The sequence below is a fragment of the Amblyomma maculatum genome, chromosome 4 (genome assembly GCF_055883805.1).
Source record: "Amblyomma maculatum isolate TAMU_Amacu chromosome 4, ASM5588380v1, whole genome shotgun sequence".
Lineage (NCBI taxonomy): Eukaryota > Metazoa > Arthropoda > Arachnida > Ixodida > Ixodidae > Amblyomma > Amblyomma maculatum.
Genome location: NC_139347.1, coordinates 52,206,227 through 52,222,291, shown reverse-complemented (window position 1 = coordinate 52,222,291; position 16,065 = coordinate 52,206,227). Strand labels below are relative to the sequence as shown.

The 16,065-nt window shown below is 41.7% G+C and overlaps 1 protein-coding gene across 4 annotated transcripts in view; it reads left to right on the top strand.

Moving 5' to 3' along the window:
* Positions 1-16,065, top strand: part of Graf (GTPase regulator associated with FAK) — a 61,151-nt gene that overhangs the window by 23,708 nt on the left and 21,378 nt on the right. For 3 of the 4 annotated variants that reach the window (XM_084601433.1, XM_084601435.1, XM_084601432.1), the window contains exons 6-16: positions 2,652-2,762; positions 2,861-2,903; positions 3,403-3,464; positions 3,962-4,036; positions 8,049-8,118; positions 10,691-10,788; positions 10,990-11,027; positions 12,561-12,699; positions 14,166-14,205; positions 14,837-14,974; positions 15,652-15,736. In XM_084601433.1, coding sequence (XP_084457559.1) covers positions 2,652-2,762; positions 2,861-2,903; positions 3,403-3,464; positions 3,962-4,036; positions 8,049-8,118; positions 10,691-10,788; positions 10,990-11,027; positions 12,561-12,699; positions 14,166-14,205; positions 14,837-14,974; positions 15,652-15,736 — 899 coding nt within the window. The remainder of the gene's footprint in view (positions 1-2,651; positions 2,763-2,860; positions 2,904-3,402; positions 3,465-3,961; positions 4,037-8,048; positions 8,119-10,690; positions 10,789-10,989; positions 11,028-12,560; positions 12,700-14,165; positions 14,206-14,836; positions 14,975-15,651; positions 15,737-16,065) is intronic. The other variant, XM_084601434.1, reaches the window with a different exon arrangement.

The following is a 16,065-nucleotide window of genomic DNA, read 5'->3' as shown; positions in this document are numbered from 1 at the left end:
GTCTGTTTAGTCCGATGCGGTAGGATACGCATAATTCCTCCGTGACTGAAAGTAGTCCGCTGTTTTGCTGGTTACATAAATAAAAATCGGACCGAATTGTATGCTCGAGAATAGCGATGCCCCTGGCTTGTTTTAGTATAATCAAATTAAAAATAATTGATTATATTTATTCTGTTCAGCGGAATAATACAATTCTACTTCATTCGTGGATCTAAAATTTTGTGCGAAAGTAGAAAGTGCTGTGCTACACAACCGGGACTAAAAGATGTTTTAGAAAAATATGCAGTGCATCAAAAATTACCGTTTTCTTTTTCTTAAATATAAATAATTATATTCCAGTCCGATTCATGTAAACGACATTGATTTGCACCGGTGAAAAGTTTGCTTACAGACACCTCATAGCTTCTGAGCAAATGGTGCATAAGCCGCCTGAAACGCTGCTTTGAGAAAACCATGTAATGCGTCTGAAAACTCCCACCTTTGCGCTCAGCATGGCGACGGAAAAAGTGGCCAATACCCGGGTGTACTATATTTTATGAACATTACACAAGCGCGGTATCGGAAAGTTGCAAGATATAACAATATATCTTGATAAAGTTGTCTCTCCCACCTTATCCGCGACGACGTGACATTCTGTCTACACGCATTGGCTGGAGAGCGTTCTTTCGGGGCGATTTGCTGCCTCGGTCTTTCTTTATTCGTTTGTAGTGTGCCGTGCGTGAGCCTTCAGCACCGCAATAATTTGTTTATTTTATAATAGCGCTGGAAACAAAACTATCGCAGCCCTTTCGACTTGGCTGGTATCCGTGTAATCCCAAACGGAGAAGCAGGTGCACTGATCGGAAATATTCGTGAGAAAGCGTAACCTTGCAGTCCTTTGTTTTGTTTTTGTCGTTGTTGTTTTTCTTTTGAGCTGCCGATATATCCGCTACTTATAGCCACCACGCAGCCATGAGAACGGCTGCTTTCGTGGGAGGTTTTCCCGCGGTCTCTGAGAAACGCAAAGGTCATCGTCAAATGACTGCTTATACACGTGTGCTTATATGGCAATTGCAACAACCGGCGGCAGGCGAGGGGCCTTTCCTTCGACAAGTGGTGGTTCTCAGTATCTCCCGTGCTTATTTATTTGACCACTAGTGGTTAAGGTAGGCAGCCTGCCACTAGCGCAGAGACGGGAGTAAGAAGAGCGCAGTGATTTGTTTCGGGTCTGCCGCGTATTAGAGTTCATGTACCGCGTTATCGTCTGTACGCACGGGTTCATGCGAGAGGCTTTGATCCAACCAGTTCTTCGCTGTCAGTTGATAAGAGGAGCACACTTCTGAGACGTAGGTTAAATATTTCCGTGTAGATAAACGAAGACTTATAGTTCCGCATTTGTCGGTTGTCGAGACGACGCGCTAGGGACAGCCGTATATACGTATAGATGTTTTTTTTTTTTTCTTTTCTTTTCCGCGAACGTCCAATTCTAGTTTTGTGCTATATCTTGGTCGAGTATCGGTGACTTTACCGAGGGAAGGCGTCAGGAAAGAAGCTGGCGTCAGCGACGCCAGTGTTCGTCGGGTCGGCATATTCGATTTTGCCCGGCGCCACCGTCCGGCCAGTCCGGAGTTCGAGAGTAGCGTCTGAACGCTATCGACTGCTGCTCCGCGTGGCGGCCGCCCGCGATGACGGCGGACGAACGCTTAAAAAAAAAAATACAAAGCAAGCGCGTCGAGCGAGGATCGAAGGATGAAGGCCGTCTTCCCCGCATCGCTCCCGCGTCGTGCGGGGAGGTAAGCTTCGGCGGGGCGAAAAGGAGCAAAACAGAAATCCCCCGCGCGCTGCCTGCGCGCAATGGCTGGGCGTCCCACAGTGTCCGGACGTCGCTCGGCGTCGGCCTCGGCGACTGCCCGACGCAGGTGGGTCGGCCACCGTGTTTAGCAGGGTCAGCGGCGCTCTCTGGCCGCTCTAGATGCGAACGGAGCTTCGAACCTGCGTAGCTTCCATTTTTGGACCATCGCCCTTTAGCGCGTCTCGCTGCGTCTGCGGGGACGATATTGCGGGAAAACGTGCCGTCCTTTCCTGATCGGTGTTCTAGCTACGTCTTTTCTCATGTTTGCGCATACTGCCGTCATGGTCCACTATGCGCTGGTTACGAGAAAGTTAGCGGGTCCGACGTGTCTGCCAGGGAATTCCCACCGCCCCCACATTTTCTCGTGGCCTTGACATCTAGAGTTCGAAATCGCTCTCTCTCTTTTTCTTTTTTTTTTTTTCTGAGCGATGTGACTGACGTCCAGCCCGGCCCGTGGAGTCTTATTTCCGGTGCCGGACTATCGCGAAATCGGTGCGTAAATGTCGTAGGTCGTGACTCCGAAGCGTGCCGTCGGTTCGACGCGCGGTCAGGTTGTCGTTGTTTTGAAGCCAGTAAAGTGCGAGCGCGCCCGCGCGTGTGACGATTCTTGCCGCTTTACGAGCCGCGATGTTTTTATTGTGTGGAAGCTTTTGAATGCATAAAGTCTCGTATCACTCAGTGATGTAGCACCAACCTCTCAGTTATTAGTTAGCAAGGTTGAAAAGTTTCATTTGTGGTGTTAGCAACATGTTCGCTTGGCTGCAGTTCCAGTTACTGACTCGATTGTTTTTGTTTTTTAATTTATGTATCTATCTTATAGGCATTTGCTGGGCTCGAAATGGAGAAGATTCACTTCTTCAAGGCATCCTTAGAGTATGTACTTCTCCTGCAAAAAGTTCAAGAGCGCAAGAAGACAGAGTTTGTTGAAACGGTCAGTTCATCATTTCTTATGTGTGCTGCTTGCATTTCGACATTTGTTCATGGTGCTCAGGCAGTGACTGATGACCTTTGCTTTTCTTGACTCTGCAGATACTGAGGTTTATGTATGGCTGGCTGACATTCTATCATCAAGGTTTGTATTGTGTTGCCTTAACAGCTGTGTCTATATAAAATGGAGTATTGTGCTATTGCTTCATAAGGGCCCAGAAAAAGGAACGGGAGCATTGAAACCAGGTCTTGTGGTCAACATATTACTTAGCATGGTGGTTGCCCCCAGAATTTTCTATGCCTTGGAGAACATAGTCAAGCTTGCTTGCCAGCTTGTGAAGTTAGGCTAGCTATAAGCTTTTTAATTTCTTTGACAATTTGCCGTTAGTCCTCAGAGTGAAAGTTGGCTGATAACTAGGACAAATGAAGTATTTGAAATGTGGAAAAACTTATGAAAGTCCATTTTGGAGGGGAAAATTTTAAAATTTAAAGGGTTCACAGTAATTTCTTTGCTAAATAGTATGCCCCGTGTGAGCATCTTCCCAGTCCTTTTGCTGCTATTCTGGTACGTCATTTGTAAAATCCATTAAAGGTGACTTGTGGTGACCTGATGGGCTTATTCAGCTGTGTAATTACCCCTCTAGGCCATGAGGTAGCCAAGGAGTTCAACAGCTTCAACACAGACCTGCAGGTGCGGCTGCAGAAGGTGAGCTCTAAGGAAAGATGTCATTTTCCCCGTTTTCTTGGGGTGCCAAGAATTAAGCTCGTTTTTCATGCCAAGAGTCACACCTTTGTAAATGGTTAGTGTGTGTAGTCGCATGGATATTTTGCGCCAAACTTTGTGCTACCGCAGTGCAGCGGTTAAGTGGTTGACTGCTTGTCACTGATGTGCATTGTTGTTTCCTATGAATATTGTCATACATTTGCTTTAGAGCATACTCGTGGATCGCATGACAGATGTGAATACTGCAATGTGCTGAAAATTGGTGTTTTTGCTTAAAATGAATGCAGAGCACGCTGTTGGGCATCAGCGTAAGGTACTTAAAGGGCCTTTGTTGCTAATATGGATCTTCTTGCTTTCATTAGCTGACATGCAAAAACAACTTTACCTTTTGGTTATTTGTGCCTTGCCACATATTTTGCATCAACATGAACTCATCAGTGGCATTAACTTGACTGGTCTTGTCTTGCATGTAACCATAGACAAGGGAGAACTTTGAAGCGACACACAATGAGGCGGAGCACTTGATGAAGAAAATGTTGGAGGTGCGTACAACGGTAATACTCGCCGCTTATTCATCCCGTGTCATGCACTTAGCTTACATGCACAACCACAAGGTTTGTCTTGACCAAGCGTGAGTTCTGAATCATCACTTCCCCTTGTCTTTTATTTATATTTTTTTCTCTATATTTGTTTTCTTAGCTTTGCATGCTAAATTTTTGCTTTTTAACTTCTCTCACATTTTTTGTATTTTATTAAGGGGTCCACTTGGTTGGCAGTTTATGTTTTTGTACAAGTGAAAACTAATGGTTGTTTCATTTTTCTGGTTTTACGTTTTGTAGTGAGACAGTGTAGGACTTTGTCTCTCTTTGAAACTGGTGGAGTGTTTAACATTTTCCATTTTGTTGTGCAGAAAATCATGCAGTGGAATTAAGGAAATTGCTTACTATTCCTTCGTTATGAGTTGCTTATGTGCTGTGCAAGCTTTTAACTTTAATACCAGAGATTTGAAAAGAGCCACCAGAGTTGTCTGACGAGCAAATCTAGTTATCAGAGCTAAAAATGGACTTTTGAAATATAACAGAAGAACTGTATAGAGGTCTAGCCCTATGGATATATGCACAAGGGGGTACCCAAAAGAAACCGAACAAATTTTTTGGTGGGCAGCGCTTTCGTAGTACCGTGTTTTGCCGCTAGAAGTGCATAGAGTGAACATTTGAGTCAGTCAGCAGAGTGGCGTCGCTGAAGGTCAGACATACTAGCTTCGGCAGAGTTTATAGTGACAACTGTTTTCTGTGAGTGTCGTTTTTGCAATGGCTGATTTTTGTGAACAGCGTGCGGCGATGAAATTGTGTTTTCTGCTCGGAAAAAATGAAACAAACTCTTGAAATATTAAAAACGGCTTACAAGGATGATGGTATGGGGAAAACTCGAGTGTTTGAGTGGTTCTCCCGTTTCAAAATTGGTGAAATGTCAATTGATGACCAACCTCGTTCTGGTCGTCCTTCCACGGCCCGAACACATGAAAATGTTGAAGAAATTTGTGCAATCATCAATATTTAACCAAAAATGGTATGACCCCTGTTCCTCAACCGCCATACTCACCGGACCTTACCCCGTGCGACTTTTTTTGTTGCCCAGAATGAAAAAAATTCATGAAAAGAATGCATTTTCCTGATGTTACGGAGGCAAAGAAAAAACGACGCAGGCGCTGTCAAGCATCACAAAAAATGAATTTAAACAATTTTTTGAAAAATGGAATGAAAGATTAGACAAGTGCATTAGTGCAAGTGGAGATTACTTTGAAGGAGATTGAAGGTTTGGGCTTAAAATGTGAATAAATAGGTTCAAAAGAAAATAAGTTCGGTTTCTTTTGGGTACCCCCTCGTACATACAGCTTAATCGCAAGTATAGCAGTCTTTAATTTTTCTCTCTTACTTCAATATGTCTAGTATGTTCTTTTACTGTTATTTAATTGTTGCTATCGTTACCTGACTCCTCCTTCCTAACATTTTAATTACTTTTGCATGTTTTTGTAGTTGTTGTTTTTTCCATTAGGCAGCATGCATGAATTTTTTGGCATGTAGTGTTGAAAAATTTTTGCTTCAGCTTTGTTTGCTAGTGCCAACTTTAGGGCATGATGGCTAGCAGAAGAGTCATTACTAGTGAAATTTAGCCAGGAAACAGTCCTGTGGCAGTTATACACGCATCTGCTGTCTTGACTAGGTTATTAGTTTACAAGGCTGCTCTCTAGGCAAGAAACGGGGTCATGGTCTAGGATTGCTGTGTATTCTTGAAAGCTGTTGCCTAATACAGCATTGCTCAGAAAAAGTGGAGTGATAGCTTGTGGCAAAAATTGCACCTGACTGAGCTATATATCATTCATGACCACATTATTGGTAACAAACAAGTTGCCACACTTAGCCATAGATCTCCCTGCACATTATTTTAGCTTTATTTTCTTTTTTTTTGTCTTGTTTACTCGTGTTACACTAAACCTGTTTTTTACGAGCAGTAGATATGTTTTTGCCGTTGGTCAAGGCATCATGATATACCTAAAAGTGATAGCGCATTAAAGATGCTGGTAATCAGCAATGAGACAGGAAAGCAGGTCTGTCAAAACAAAGAAAAAGTAGCACAGCACATACATGCAACAAAGCTCTCGCCGAGTTTTGCACGCTATGCGACATGCAGTAAAGGTTTCGACCACTCTTGGTTCGAGAATTCAAACCGCTCGAACTGCCGTCTTGATCCCTGCCAATGCCTATGTAAAGGTGCCAGGGACCATTGGATGCCCGTTAATTAGGATGCTACAGGTCTGGTGTCAATTAATTCAAATGGGCTTTTGAAGACAGGCCACATGATTGGCATGGCTGGAGATAGTCAAAATAGCCTCACTCAAAACCTTTAGTTCATCTGCATCTCTGATGTGAACATGACAGCTGGTATGATGACTAACGGACAGATGGCATCTCCAAAAACAGCCGCTTAGCTTCAGTTTCACTTTTATGAACTGAGCTCCATGGCAGCTCGACCAGCTAGTATCAGCCAGTGAACCTAACTTTACTTAGTACCACTTAGGGCACCAATGGGTGCATTGCTGGTGTTTACGTATTCTTAGTTTCTTATTCTCTTTTTTTTTTTTTTTCACTGCTGAAAGATTTCATTTGCTGCCATCCATGTGGTTCCGTTCCTCCAGTGCGCCAAAACTTAACGCTCGGCATGTGCTATTCGCCATTAGTGCGATGAAACCTCACGCGCACCAGCGTCGGGTGTGGCAAAATAGCAGTGGAGCTCCACCGCATCGTATCCTTAATAACGGCAGAGGCCTTTACAGTTTTGAAGAATTTCTACTTCTGTACTCCCAATAGTATACATATAGTATATAAAGCATTGATGGAAATGGGAAAACAATCATTGCTGCACCATTCTCATCTCAGAATCAGGCAACCATTACAGAGTCTTTTGCCAAACAAATTTATCGTGACACAAGCAGTTCTGGCCAGTTTCTTCAGGGCCATTTCCACTCTGCTCGATTACCATTGTACCATGGATGTTTTTCAAAACTGGCATTTCTTTCCATTTAAAGTTAATTGCTTAATGTTTCAGTCTATTGTCGTCTATTTTCTATAAAGCCTGCGAATAATGAATCTCAACATAACTCCCACATGCTTAACACTAATTTACGTATGTTTTTGTAGTTTTCTTTTGCCATATTAAAATTTTTTTGTGTCGTTACTTTTCCTAATCAACTTCTCTTCAGAAAATGTGTCCGGAACATACAGGACTCATGCGGCTCAGTTTTCTTCTAGACTGTGTATGCCAGTTAGCATGCCTTTCCTCGGACAAAATTTATATGTAGCAAGAGCACAAGTTCGGAAATCGAAGACATGGATGTCGTAAGGTCGCATGGGTGTAGTTGTCAACAAACGTACCAATTTCTTCAATTTCTTTGCCTCAGGAAACTGTGCACTGTTTAGGGAATTTCTCAATGGCAGGAATCTTTTCATATCCCAATGCAATGTCAGTGTTCGCATGTGGAGGGCAACAACCTGCATGGGGAAAAATATCTATGCAGCATGTGGGAAACTTGACTGGATCAAGGAACGGAAAAGGCAGTTCGTTTTCTTCTCTTTATTATAAGGTAACAAATTCAAGGCTTTTCATTCTTTAAATCACTTACAATATCAGTTCAAGAAGTGGCTTTATATATATAGTATTTCTTTTATTCCCACTTGCTTCTTTCAGGTGCCAATAGTCATTGCATGCATCACGGCTGGATAAGTCACATCTCTAGAATAACTGTAATCGGCTTAAAATGTACTTTGGCTCCTTGGAATCTTTAATGTAGGCTATAAGACTGATGTCAGTAGCCATTATGATTTTGCCTTGTGTGAATGGCCCGCCTGAATGGTTGTGAGCATGCGGTGTGGTGCTTGCTAGAGTTTGTTTGATGTATTTGTATCTAGATGTGTGTTTGTGTGTGTGTGTGCATGTGTTTTCTTTTGTTTTTCCTTTGGCTCACATGCTTGGCCTGCTGTGTGGAACCCACTCACCTCCCTACCTCAGAAGCCACAGGACTCCGGTTGTTTAAACAAAATGTACACTAGGCAAGGTTACCTCTTCCTCATGGAGAAAAGTGAGTGTGTTGTCTTCTCGACAAACTACATGGATTTGCACCGTATTTTCTGGTGTATAAGGTGCAGTTTATACAACACTGCGTCCTGTATGCATTTTTGTTGGTTTTTAAATTTGTTGTTGTTGTGTTCTCTTTTGTTTGTTTTTACGCAACATTCTTAGGTGGAATGTGGGCTTGGCAAAGAGTTCAAAGCTGTTCAAATCCGTTTAAAACAGCTTTAATGCGGCGCAAGAGACTAAATATGAGGGGTGTGTCTTATATCCCAGTCACACGGTCATTTTCAAAGGTGATTGAGTTCATAGCCTTCAAGATTTTCAATCGCGATCGAACTTGAAGGAGTTGTGCCGCTGCTACATGGCAAAACTCGAAGGCTATTGAAATAGTTCTGGTGTTTGGCGCCACTATTGTTGCTTTCGGTTTTGCTTAAAGAACTAAAATCTCTCTATAAATGCAAAATAAAATATAACTGTTACCTTTTTTTTGTAACTGCAGGTGTTTAGTTGTTATTCAAGGACAGTTTTTTTTTTTTTTTTTAACGCATTGGTGTTCATACGACTGTGCTTTTCATTGTGTTTGTTTTTCTCGGTGGCGAAGAGTACATGAATAATACTCCTAAAAAAAGAGCGATGCTATTTTAAAATTATTACTGGTATTAATATTTTACCGCGTAAATTAAAGATATAAAATAATAACGCTTGTTCATGTTTTTGTACCGTAAACGCGCTGTGCATATGTGTGTGTGACGCTCCTCGGGTCAACGCTAGCAACCTTGCGCGACGTTCGAAGGCCTTTGAGATCTCTATAGAGTTCTGAGACTATTGACTCAATGGCCATTGAAAACGCCCGTGTGGCAGCTTTCGAAGGCCTTCGAGTCGATAGGAAGTCGGTTCGGGGGCCTTCGAAATGCCCGTGTGACAGCGGTATTATACAAAGGTGCAGTCTTTGTCAAAAGTATATGGCCCAAGAGGTTCGCTTCTAAGCACTGTAACGCGGCTGCTGGAAGCAATGCTGGAATATGAATGTAAGCTAGAGGAGAATGAGGGCGAGATTTGTCATCTACGAAATTTCGAACGCTAGAGTTGCTTTACGAGCCTTGTTACTGGGCTCAGAACAAAAATCCTTGGGCCGTGTACTTTTGACAAAGACTGTACATCTGCATTACAGTGATGCATGATATCCAAAGCTGTGTCGCTAATGTCAGTTTCGCATTTTAGCACTTCCTAAAAATTGCCAGTCACTTGGCACACAGATCCATTATAAGGGTTACAGGGCATGTGTGTACACCTTGCAATGTCTCTCTCTCAGAATGCACCTTAGAGGGACACTAAAGCCACTTCTGTTCTTTTTCTTTTTTAGTAAAATTTGATTGTCTGATCTTTGTGGCTCTTGGTGTTCTTGGGCAGGAAAAAAAAAAGAAAAAAAAAACTGGAGAAAAAGATGGATTGATTCAAACTTGTGATGGTGGCAATGATGATTGTAGAGAGATAGACTTTATCACTGGCTTGGAATTCACATTAGCATGTTTTAGCCTCAGGAGACCGGCAGGAAAAAAAAAGCTTAGCATCATTGCAGTTTGGTTATGAAATGGCATGTGATGGCAATACCCGTCTCTTTTCCATTTTACCTTTTCGAGCTCATGAAAGGGCCCTTTTTTATGGGAGTGTTCCCTTTGTAAGCAGAGCATGGTAGTCAGTCAACATAAGCTAACGTCAGTTTATCCTCAGTGTCTAGCTTGGGAGTTTTGTTTGCTTGCTATTGTTAAGTGTTTTCAGGATTGTTTAAATTAGGTGGCATTGCTCATTTATTTCAGACTTTATGTATTATTGTACAATGCCTATGGTGGATGCAAGTTGCTTTTGCAGCAACAAGGTGCTGTATATAAATAATCTTATGGGCCCAATGAATGCAAAATGTGCTGCTTTGACATTGATTCCTCGGAAGCTTTTGAGGATTTTTGGGGAAGCTTCAGACAGAAGCTGTGTACCTACACCTTTCCGGCATGTGTTTAGCTACCGAGAAAGACATCTTGAGGAATATTTTTGTCGTATAAACGATTCATCTTCAAAAGCTTGCATGTAGATTGGCGGTGCGATGAACAAGCCATGTGCAATTCCATCTGTTTTCAAATAGAATCGCTAATTAGTTTAATGTGCAGGTAGCAAATGAGTATTGTTAGTTTTTGACTTATGGCAAGCTAAGACAGCAATGCTGGTTGCCAGTAGAAATGCACTTAAACAAGTCTTCCTTTCTATATGAATGTTTCCTATTCAAGCCTGCATCTATTTGGTCCATAGTAGGACACACTCATAAGGAAGCTAGTTGCAGGTTTCGATCTACATATTTCCTGGCAGTTTATGCATTCTTGTTACTAGGGTTGTAGACTAACCTGAAGGAAAGGTGTTGACTTGAAAAGGTTGCCTAGGATTGCTAATAATACTGAAAGCAAAAAAAAGAAGAAAATGTGATGCTAATAATGGTAGTTATTAACAACCTGTTCTTCATGTGTGAGTGCTTCCCCATATTTTGAAGGCCTTTCACTATGCTTTCTCACATTGCGATGTTCTTAACGTAGAACACCTCACAACGATATGGAACAAGCATTACTGCCAATATCAAAAGGAAAACCGCAAATTTACCATGATCCCGTACTCCCAGACAGTGGGCAAAATTGTGAGTACTGCATACTTGGTTTCTGTTACTGTTCCAAATTGTGCCACATTGTTCTTTTTTTTGTTTATTTTATGGCTAGGCAGTTGGCCACAGGTTCTTTGAATCGACCTCATAACAGTCTAATTTGCATTTATATGTGGCAGAATTGTTTGTCTGCTGTATTACTTTATGTTCACGTCCTGTTTTGTGGTGTTGTTTCAGACGACAACAGACACCTTCTGCCTCAAAGAATGCATCAGGTAACATATTGCATGCACTTTAACAAGCAAAGCTTCTAGAATATGAACTCTGCTTTGGTTGCAGTTGAAGCAAACTTGTCATGTGTAGGTTTTCAAAAAAAAAAAAGAGAGAGAGAGAAAGAAATACACATTCAGCGCACTTGCAGTTGTCCTAAAGTTTCCCATTCAGGGAATTGGTAGCATTGCTAATAATAATTTAAAGCTGTGATGATGTGTGTAATTCCAGGGTTATTTTTTTTTAACTTTATTTTTGCGATAAGTTTTCATGATTTTATGTAAAGCGAGCAGTGGTCTAGTTAATTTCATTCAATTTCGCTTTGTTTCAACTCTTTTGGCATGTAACATATGCCGCAGTTGCTGACACATGATCATATAGGCTTACAAATAACTGGAACAAACATCAGCTGCTAGTACTTTTATAGTACTGTAATATCCACATTTCTGAAAATTGTAAGCTACTGATCATCTAGGAAGTCATCAGATATTTTCGTTTGCACAAGTATAAAGATAAGTGCAGCATGTCTCTGCTTCTAGCAAAAGCAGATCATGCTAATTGGCTTTGTGTTGAAAGCTGTATTAGAGCCAGTGAGTATATGTACACAGCTAAATCCTCTTTACAGGCATTGTTATGTTACTATGAGCATGTGAGGATGCCTGACTGACACCAATAATTAGTAACAAAGCTTTTTTTATCTCATTTAATACAACAGTGTTGCGGTTTGTGCTTTCACCTAGGTCTCCCACTCCACATTTGTGCACGCATGCTCCATTGATGCCTATTTGAAAGGCAGAGTTCACGCTTAAAAGAAACGCCATATTAATTTGGAATGTGTTCATTTTATTCCAAACATTCATAGTAAGCCAGTTTCCGAGATTAAAACTTCACTAAAGCTTGTGTTGAATTAACCATATCAGTGATGCAAGTCCCGTAATGCTTAAGCAGTAAACATGGATTTTAGGCTGCACCCAACTGACATGTGCTGAACACAGAGCAATCTGCTGCTGACCACTTCCTCCACGTGTGCAGGGTGAACATTTTCTCTTGACGAGTATGTATCAAGCTGACAGAGTTCCTATTTCTTCTTTTTTTTTTATCCTTCAAGTTCTTAACTATTCGCTTATAGTTAGGCTTCATTGGCAACCCCTATTTGTCAAAAGTTTAGCAATGTCATTATGGTTGCGCATACAGGCAGTCATCCCAGGAGTTGTCAGCAGCCTTGTGGGGCTGTCACTCTCATTGAAAATTCTCAGGCTCAGTGATAGCGGTCAAAATATAGTTAGCTTTAAGAAACTATACTTTTCGACATGTGAAACTTTTGTCCACCTTGAGGGAAGTCGGTGTTGTTTTTGAAAGCTCACAGCTTTCGTTTTGCAATCTATGATAGTCCAAAATTCTGCGTTTACCGCACAGAAAAACTGAACATATTTAGCGCTGAGGCAGCTCAGCATAAACTTTAGCTACGAGAGCTATGCAGCAGCAGGTTACGGAGCTTGGTGTGGTGACTATGTTCTTTGCATCTTTTCTTTTTCTAGGCGAATGAATGACAGCATAGACAAGAGGTTCTGCTTTGACCTCACAGCACTGGACCGTCCTGGCTCGACATACACATTCCAAGCACTGAGCGAAGACGACTGCAAGCAGTGGCTCAATGCCATGGACGGCAGGGAACCTGTGAGTTGTTTAGCTCCTGTGCCATATGATTGTGGGCAGAATTGCAAATTAAATGCTCGCCCATGTATCAACCAGGGCATAGCTCATGCTTGGCACGTGATAGCTGCACGGGGGCCATAAAACCCAACACAACCGAACCCAGTGGAGCATAGCGTATACCTAGGACCCTTCATTTTTGGCCGTTATTTATTTATTTTCAGGACAGAAAGACAGAAATGAGTTCCTATTATTTTTACTTCGAATATGAGCGGAAATTGGATCATTAAAAAAAATTTCTCCAATGATTTGTTAGTTTTATTTTTCCACAATTGCACTTGATCTTTTTTCGGACATTAAATGCTTTATTTCTTGCTCATTACTCATATATGCAGTATAAAGTTGGTGGGTTGTAATGAGAAACTTTTCATCAAATCAGATTTTTCTGTTCTCTCTTACAACTACCATTTTGTAGTATACCTAGACTTCCCCATGTGCAGCACACCCGCGTCTGTGTTTAAAAACCATCTGTTTTTGTTTGTACACTGTAATTACATTAAGTGTCGCAGCAGCCTTCTCATTACCTTCGACACGTTTGTGCATGCATGTTCTTTCAAACAGAGAATGGCACCAGTGGTTGAGGCTGCGTGTCGCTATGTTGGCATTACTGTCAGAGGTCAGAGATAGCTACTACTCGTGCAGACAATCATTTAGGCAGTGTCTAGTCTGACCAATGTAAACTCTGCCGCAACTTCAGGGGATTTTACTCGCCATGGCATGTTCTGCTGCGCACATATTGCTTAGCGTGTTGGCTGGGCCAATCAACCTTTTTGCATTCACAAGGCTGGCCGTGGTACAAAGTTTTGTCAGTTTGCATAGGGCACAAAGGATGACCTTGAGCACAGGTTGCCAGATTTATCAGTGACATGCGTCTTAGTGTGCCCTCTGTGCATCTTTTATAAGGGAGAGAGTATGTATTTCGGTGTAGCCTTGTTTAGTGTTTGCTTTTATTTTTTGCTCCTCAGCCTAAAGTATGTATGCTCCGCATTGCTCACAGAAATGTTCCTTTCATCAAAGCTTTTTTCTAATTGAGCACTAGCCTGGTCTTCAACCTTCCTTCATCCTGCCCTGTAGTTTAGTTTTCAATGTAGAGGTCCTTCAGCTTTTGCCAGAATACACTATATACCTGCTTGTCGTGGTTCACTCGCCATTTTGATCCTCAGCCCCTTATCAAATTTGTCTTCTCAGGTGGCTTGCAAATAAATTTTGGCTAGTGGTCTTGATATGCTTCATTGCATGAGACAACCTGTAGAGTGAATAAAATCCGAGAAGTTGTTCGAGCTAGCCAAATTTCAGAGAAAAGTGAGTTACTTTCAAAGTAGACGTTTTGAAGCATCCTGCTTCCAAGGACTGTTGTTGAATTGAAGGCAAAGTGTCTTGCACTTGATTGCAGAACGTTGTTTACAGGATCTTGTTCTCTGTTCTTGCAGACAACAGCGCCACCAGGAAGAGCCACAAGGCAGGAAGGATGTAAGGTTTTGTTTGCTGTTGTTATCTTGTGGGGGAAAAGGGTGGCAAAAATGTGCTGGCATACGAGATCATACTGAAAATAGGTGGCTTTATTTGGCAGCCTATCCTCCCATGAGAACCTTTAATTTACTTATTTATTGAACATATTAATTGGTCTTGGTCAAGTCCAACGGCCAACTTTTCACAGCCTTGATTCATAACGAAACCATGTTGATGTTTACTTTGAATGACCGCCTTTCTCTGGGGGTGAAATATAGGATGGCACATGAGGTGTTATATCAATACTTGTTCAAGAGGGCAATACAGTCAGCACAGCTATTCATTGCACAAAGTCAAAGTACAAAGTTTGGTTATGAAATATAGCACTTTCAACAGTAATAAATAAAAGGTTGCCTCTGAACAGTGGGGAATACTATATGCTAAAAATTGCACTATCTGAGCTAGTGAAAAGCTCCTATCTTTTTTTATAACAGGTTTTTTTGTTGTTGTTCAGTCATAAGCATGCTGTCTACACAACCATTATGGTATTTGCACATTTGTGATGGTTGTTGCCGTGGCCTGAATAGATATTGTGTGCCAGCCTCAGACAGGCAGAGAGAAACTCAAGCGTAGCCTTGCTTATTGCTTGCAGGCCTGCTTGATGAGACTGGCTTTGCCTTTGTGCGTAGCTGCATTGAAGCTATTGAAGCAAGGGGCTTGGAAGACCAGGGCCTCTACAGAATTGTGGGTGTCAGTTCAAAGGTTGCCAAACTCACGCAGGTGGCATTCGGTGAGTTCTGTGTTTCTTTTATGACATTCTTCACTGCCATTTTTCCAACTGTGCAGCTCTGTTTCTGCATCAGACTGACACCTACACTCAAGTATCAAAGCTTTAACAGTAAGCAAATGGTCATATCATGAACAAGTGCGAAGTTACACTATGTTATGGCACATATTTGAGCATGACTGCTTAGTTTGACGGTAGAGGTAGTGAAGTCTGCATAGTTTATCGGGGCTTGTCATGAGGAAGCCTAATGTGCTGGCTTATACTATGTTGCTTAGTAAGCTCTCATATGACCTGTGTTAGTGTTGTCGTTCCTTGTCTTCATTGTTTGTGCTGCTGTCACCCTAGTGATCATGAAGCGATTGGCCCGAATTGCCACTCTGCAGTTAATGCAATTAATAGCTGAGTGGAGATTAGAAGTGAGCTCGCAGACTGTCTAATCTTTTTTTTTTTTTTTTTATCAAAATTTTTTTATTAAAACTTCTTTATTTAACCATTTTTTTGTTTGCATAGGACTATAGTATTAAGTGACTTGATGATAATAACAGAAAAGTTTGCAGGTAGATTCTTTTGGGTAGTTTAAAAAGAATGATTTGATATTTAGATTGGTGCAAACTAATGCGGTTAGTGACTTGACCATTTCAATGCCATCTGTCATTTGTGGCTTTTTTTTTTTTTTGCAGACCCAAAACGAACAGAGAACCTTGACTTTATGAGTGAGGAGTGGGAAGTCAAGACAATAACAAGTGCCCTGAAGAACTATTTCAGGTACCAGATTGCACAGCATCTCTCAAGCACATGCTTTGTTCCTGAAGTAGACACGGCTACTTGAGCATGTTAGCAGTGCGACTTGTGTCGTGTTTCCTTCTTTTTTTTTTTTTTTTTTTTCTTTGTGACCTGCACAAGTCTAGCTTGAGCAGAACAAAAAGCCCTTTGTCAATTTTTTGTATGTTTGATTAGCAGTGTTGGGGAAACATGCTTTGCTGAACTGTGGGTCACTTGACTTGTCATCTCCTGGCTGCTTATCCAGCCATCATGGCTGCTTATCCAGCCATGATGGTTTTCATTTGAGGGTTGTGATGTAAAAACTGCTCCCA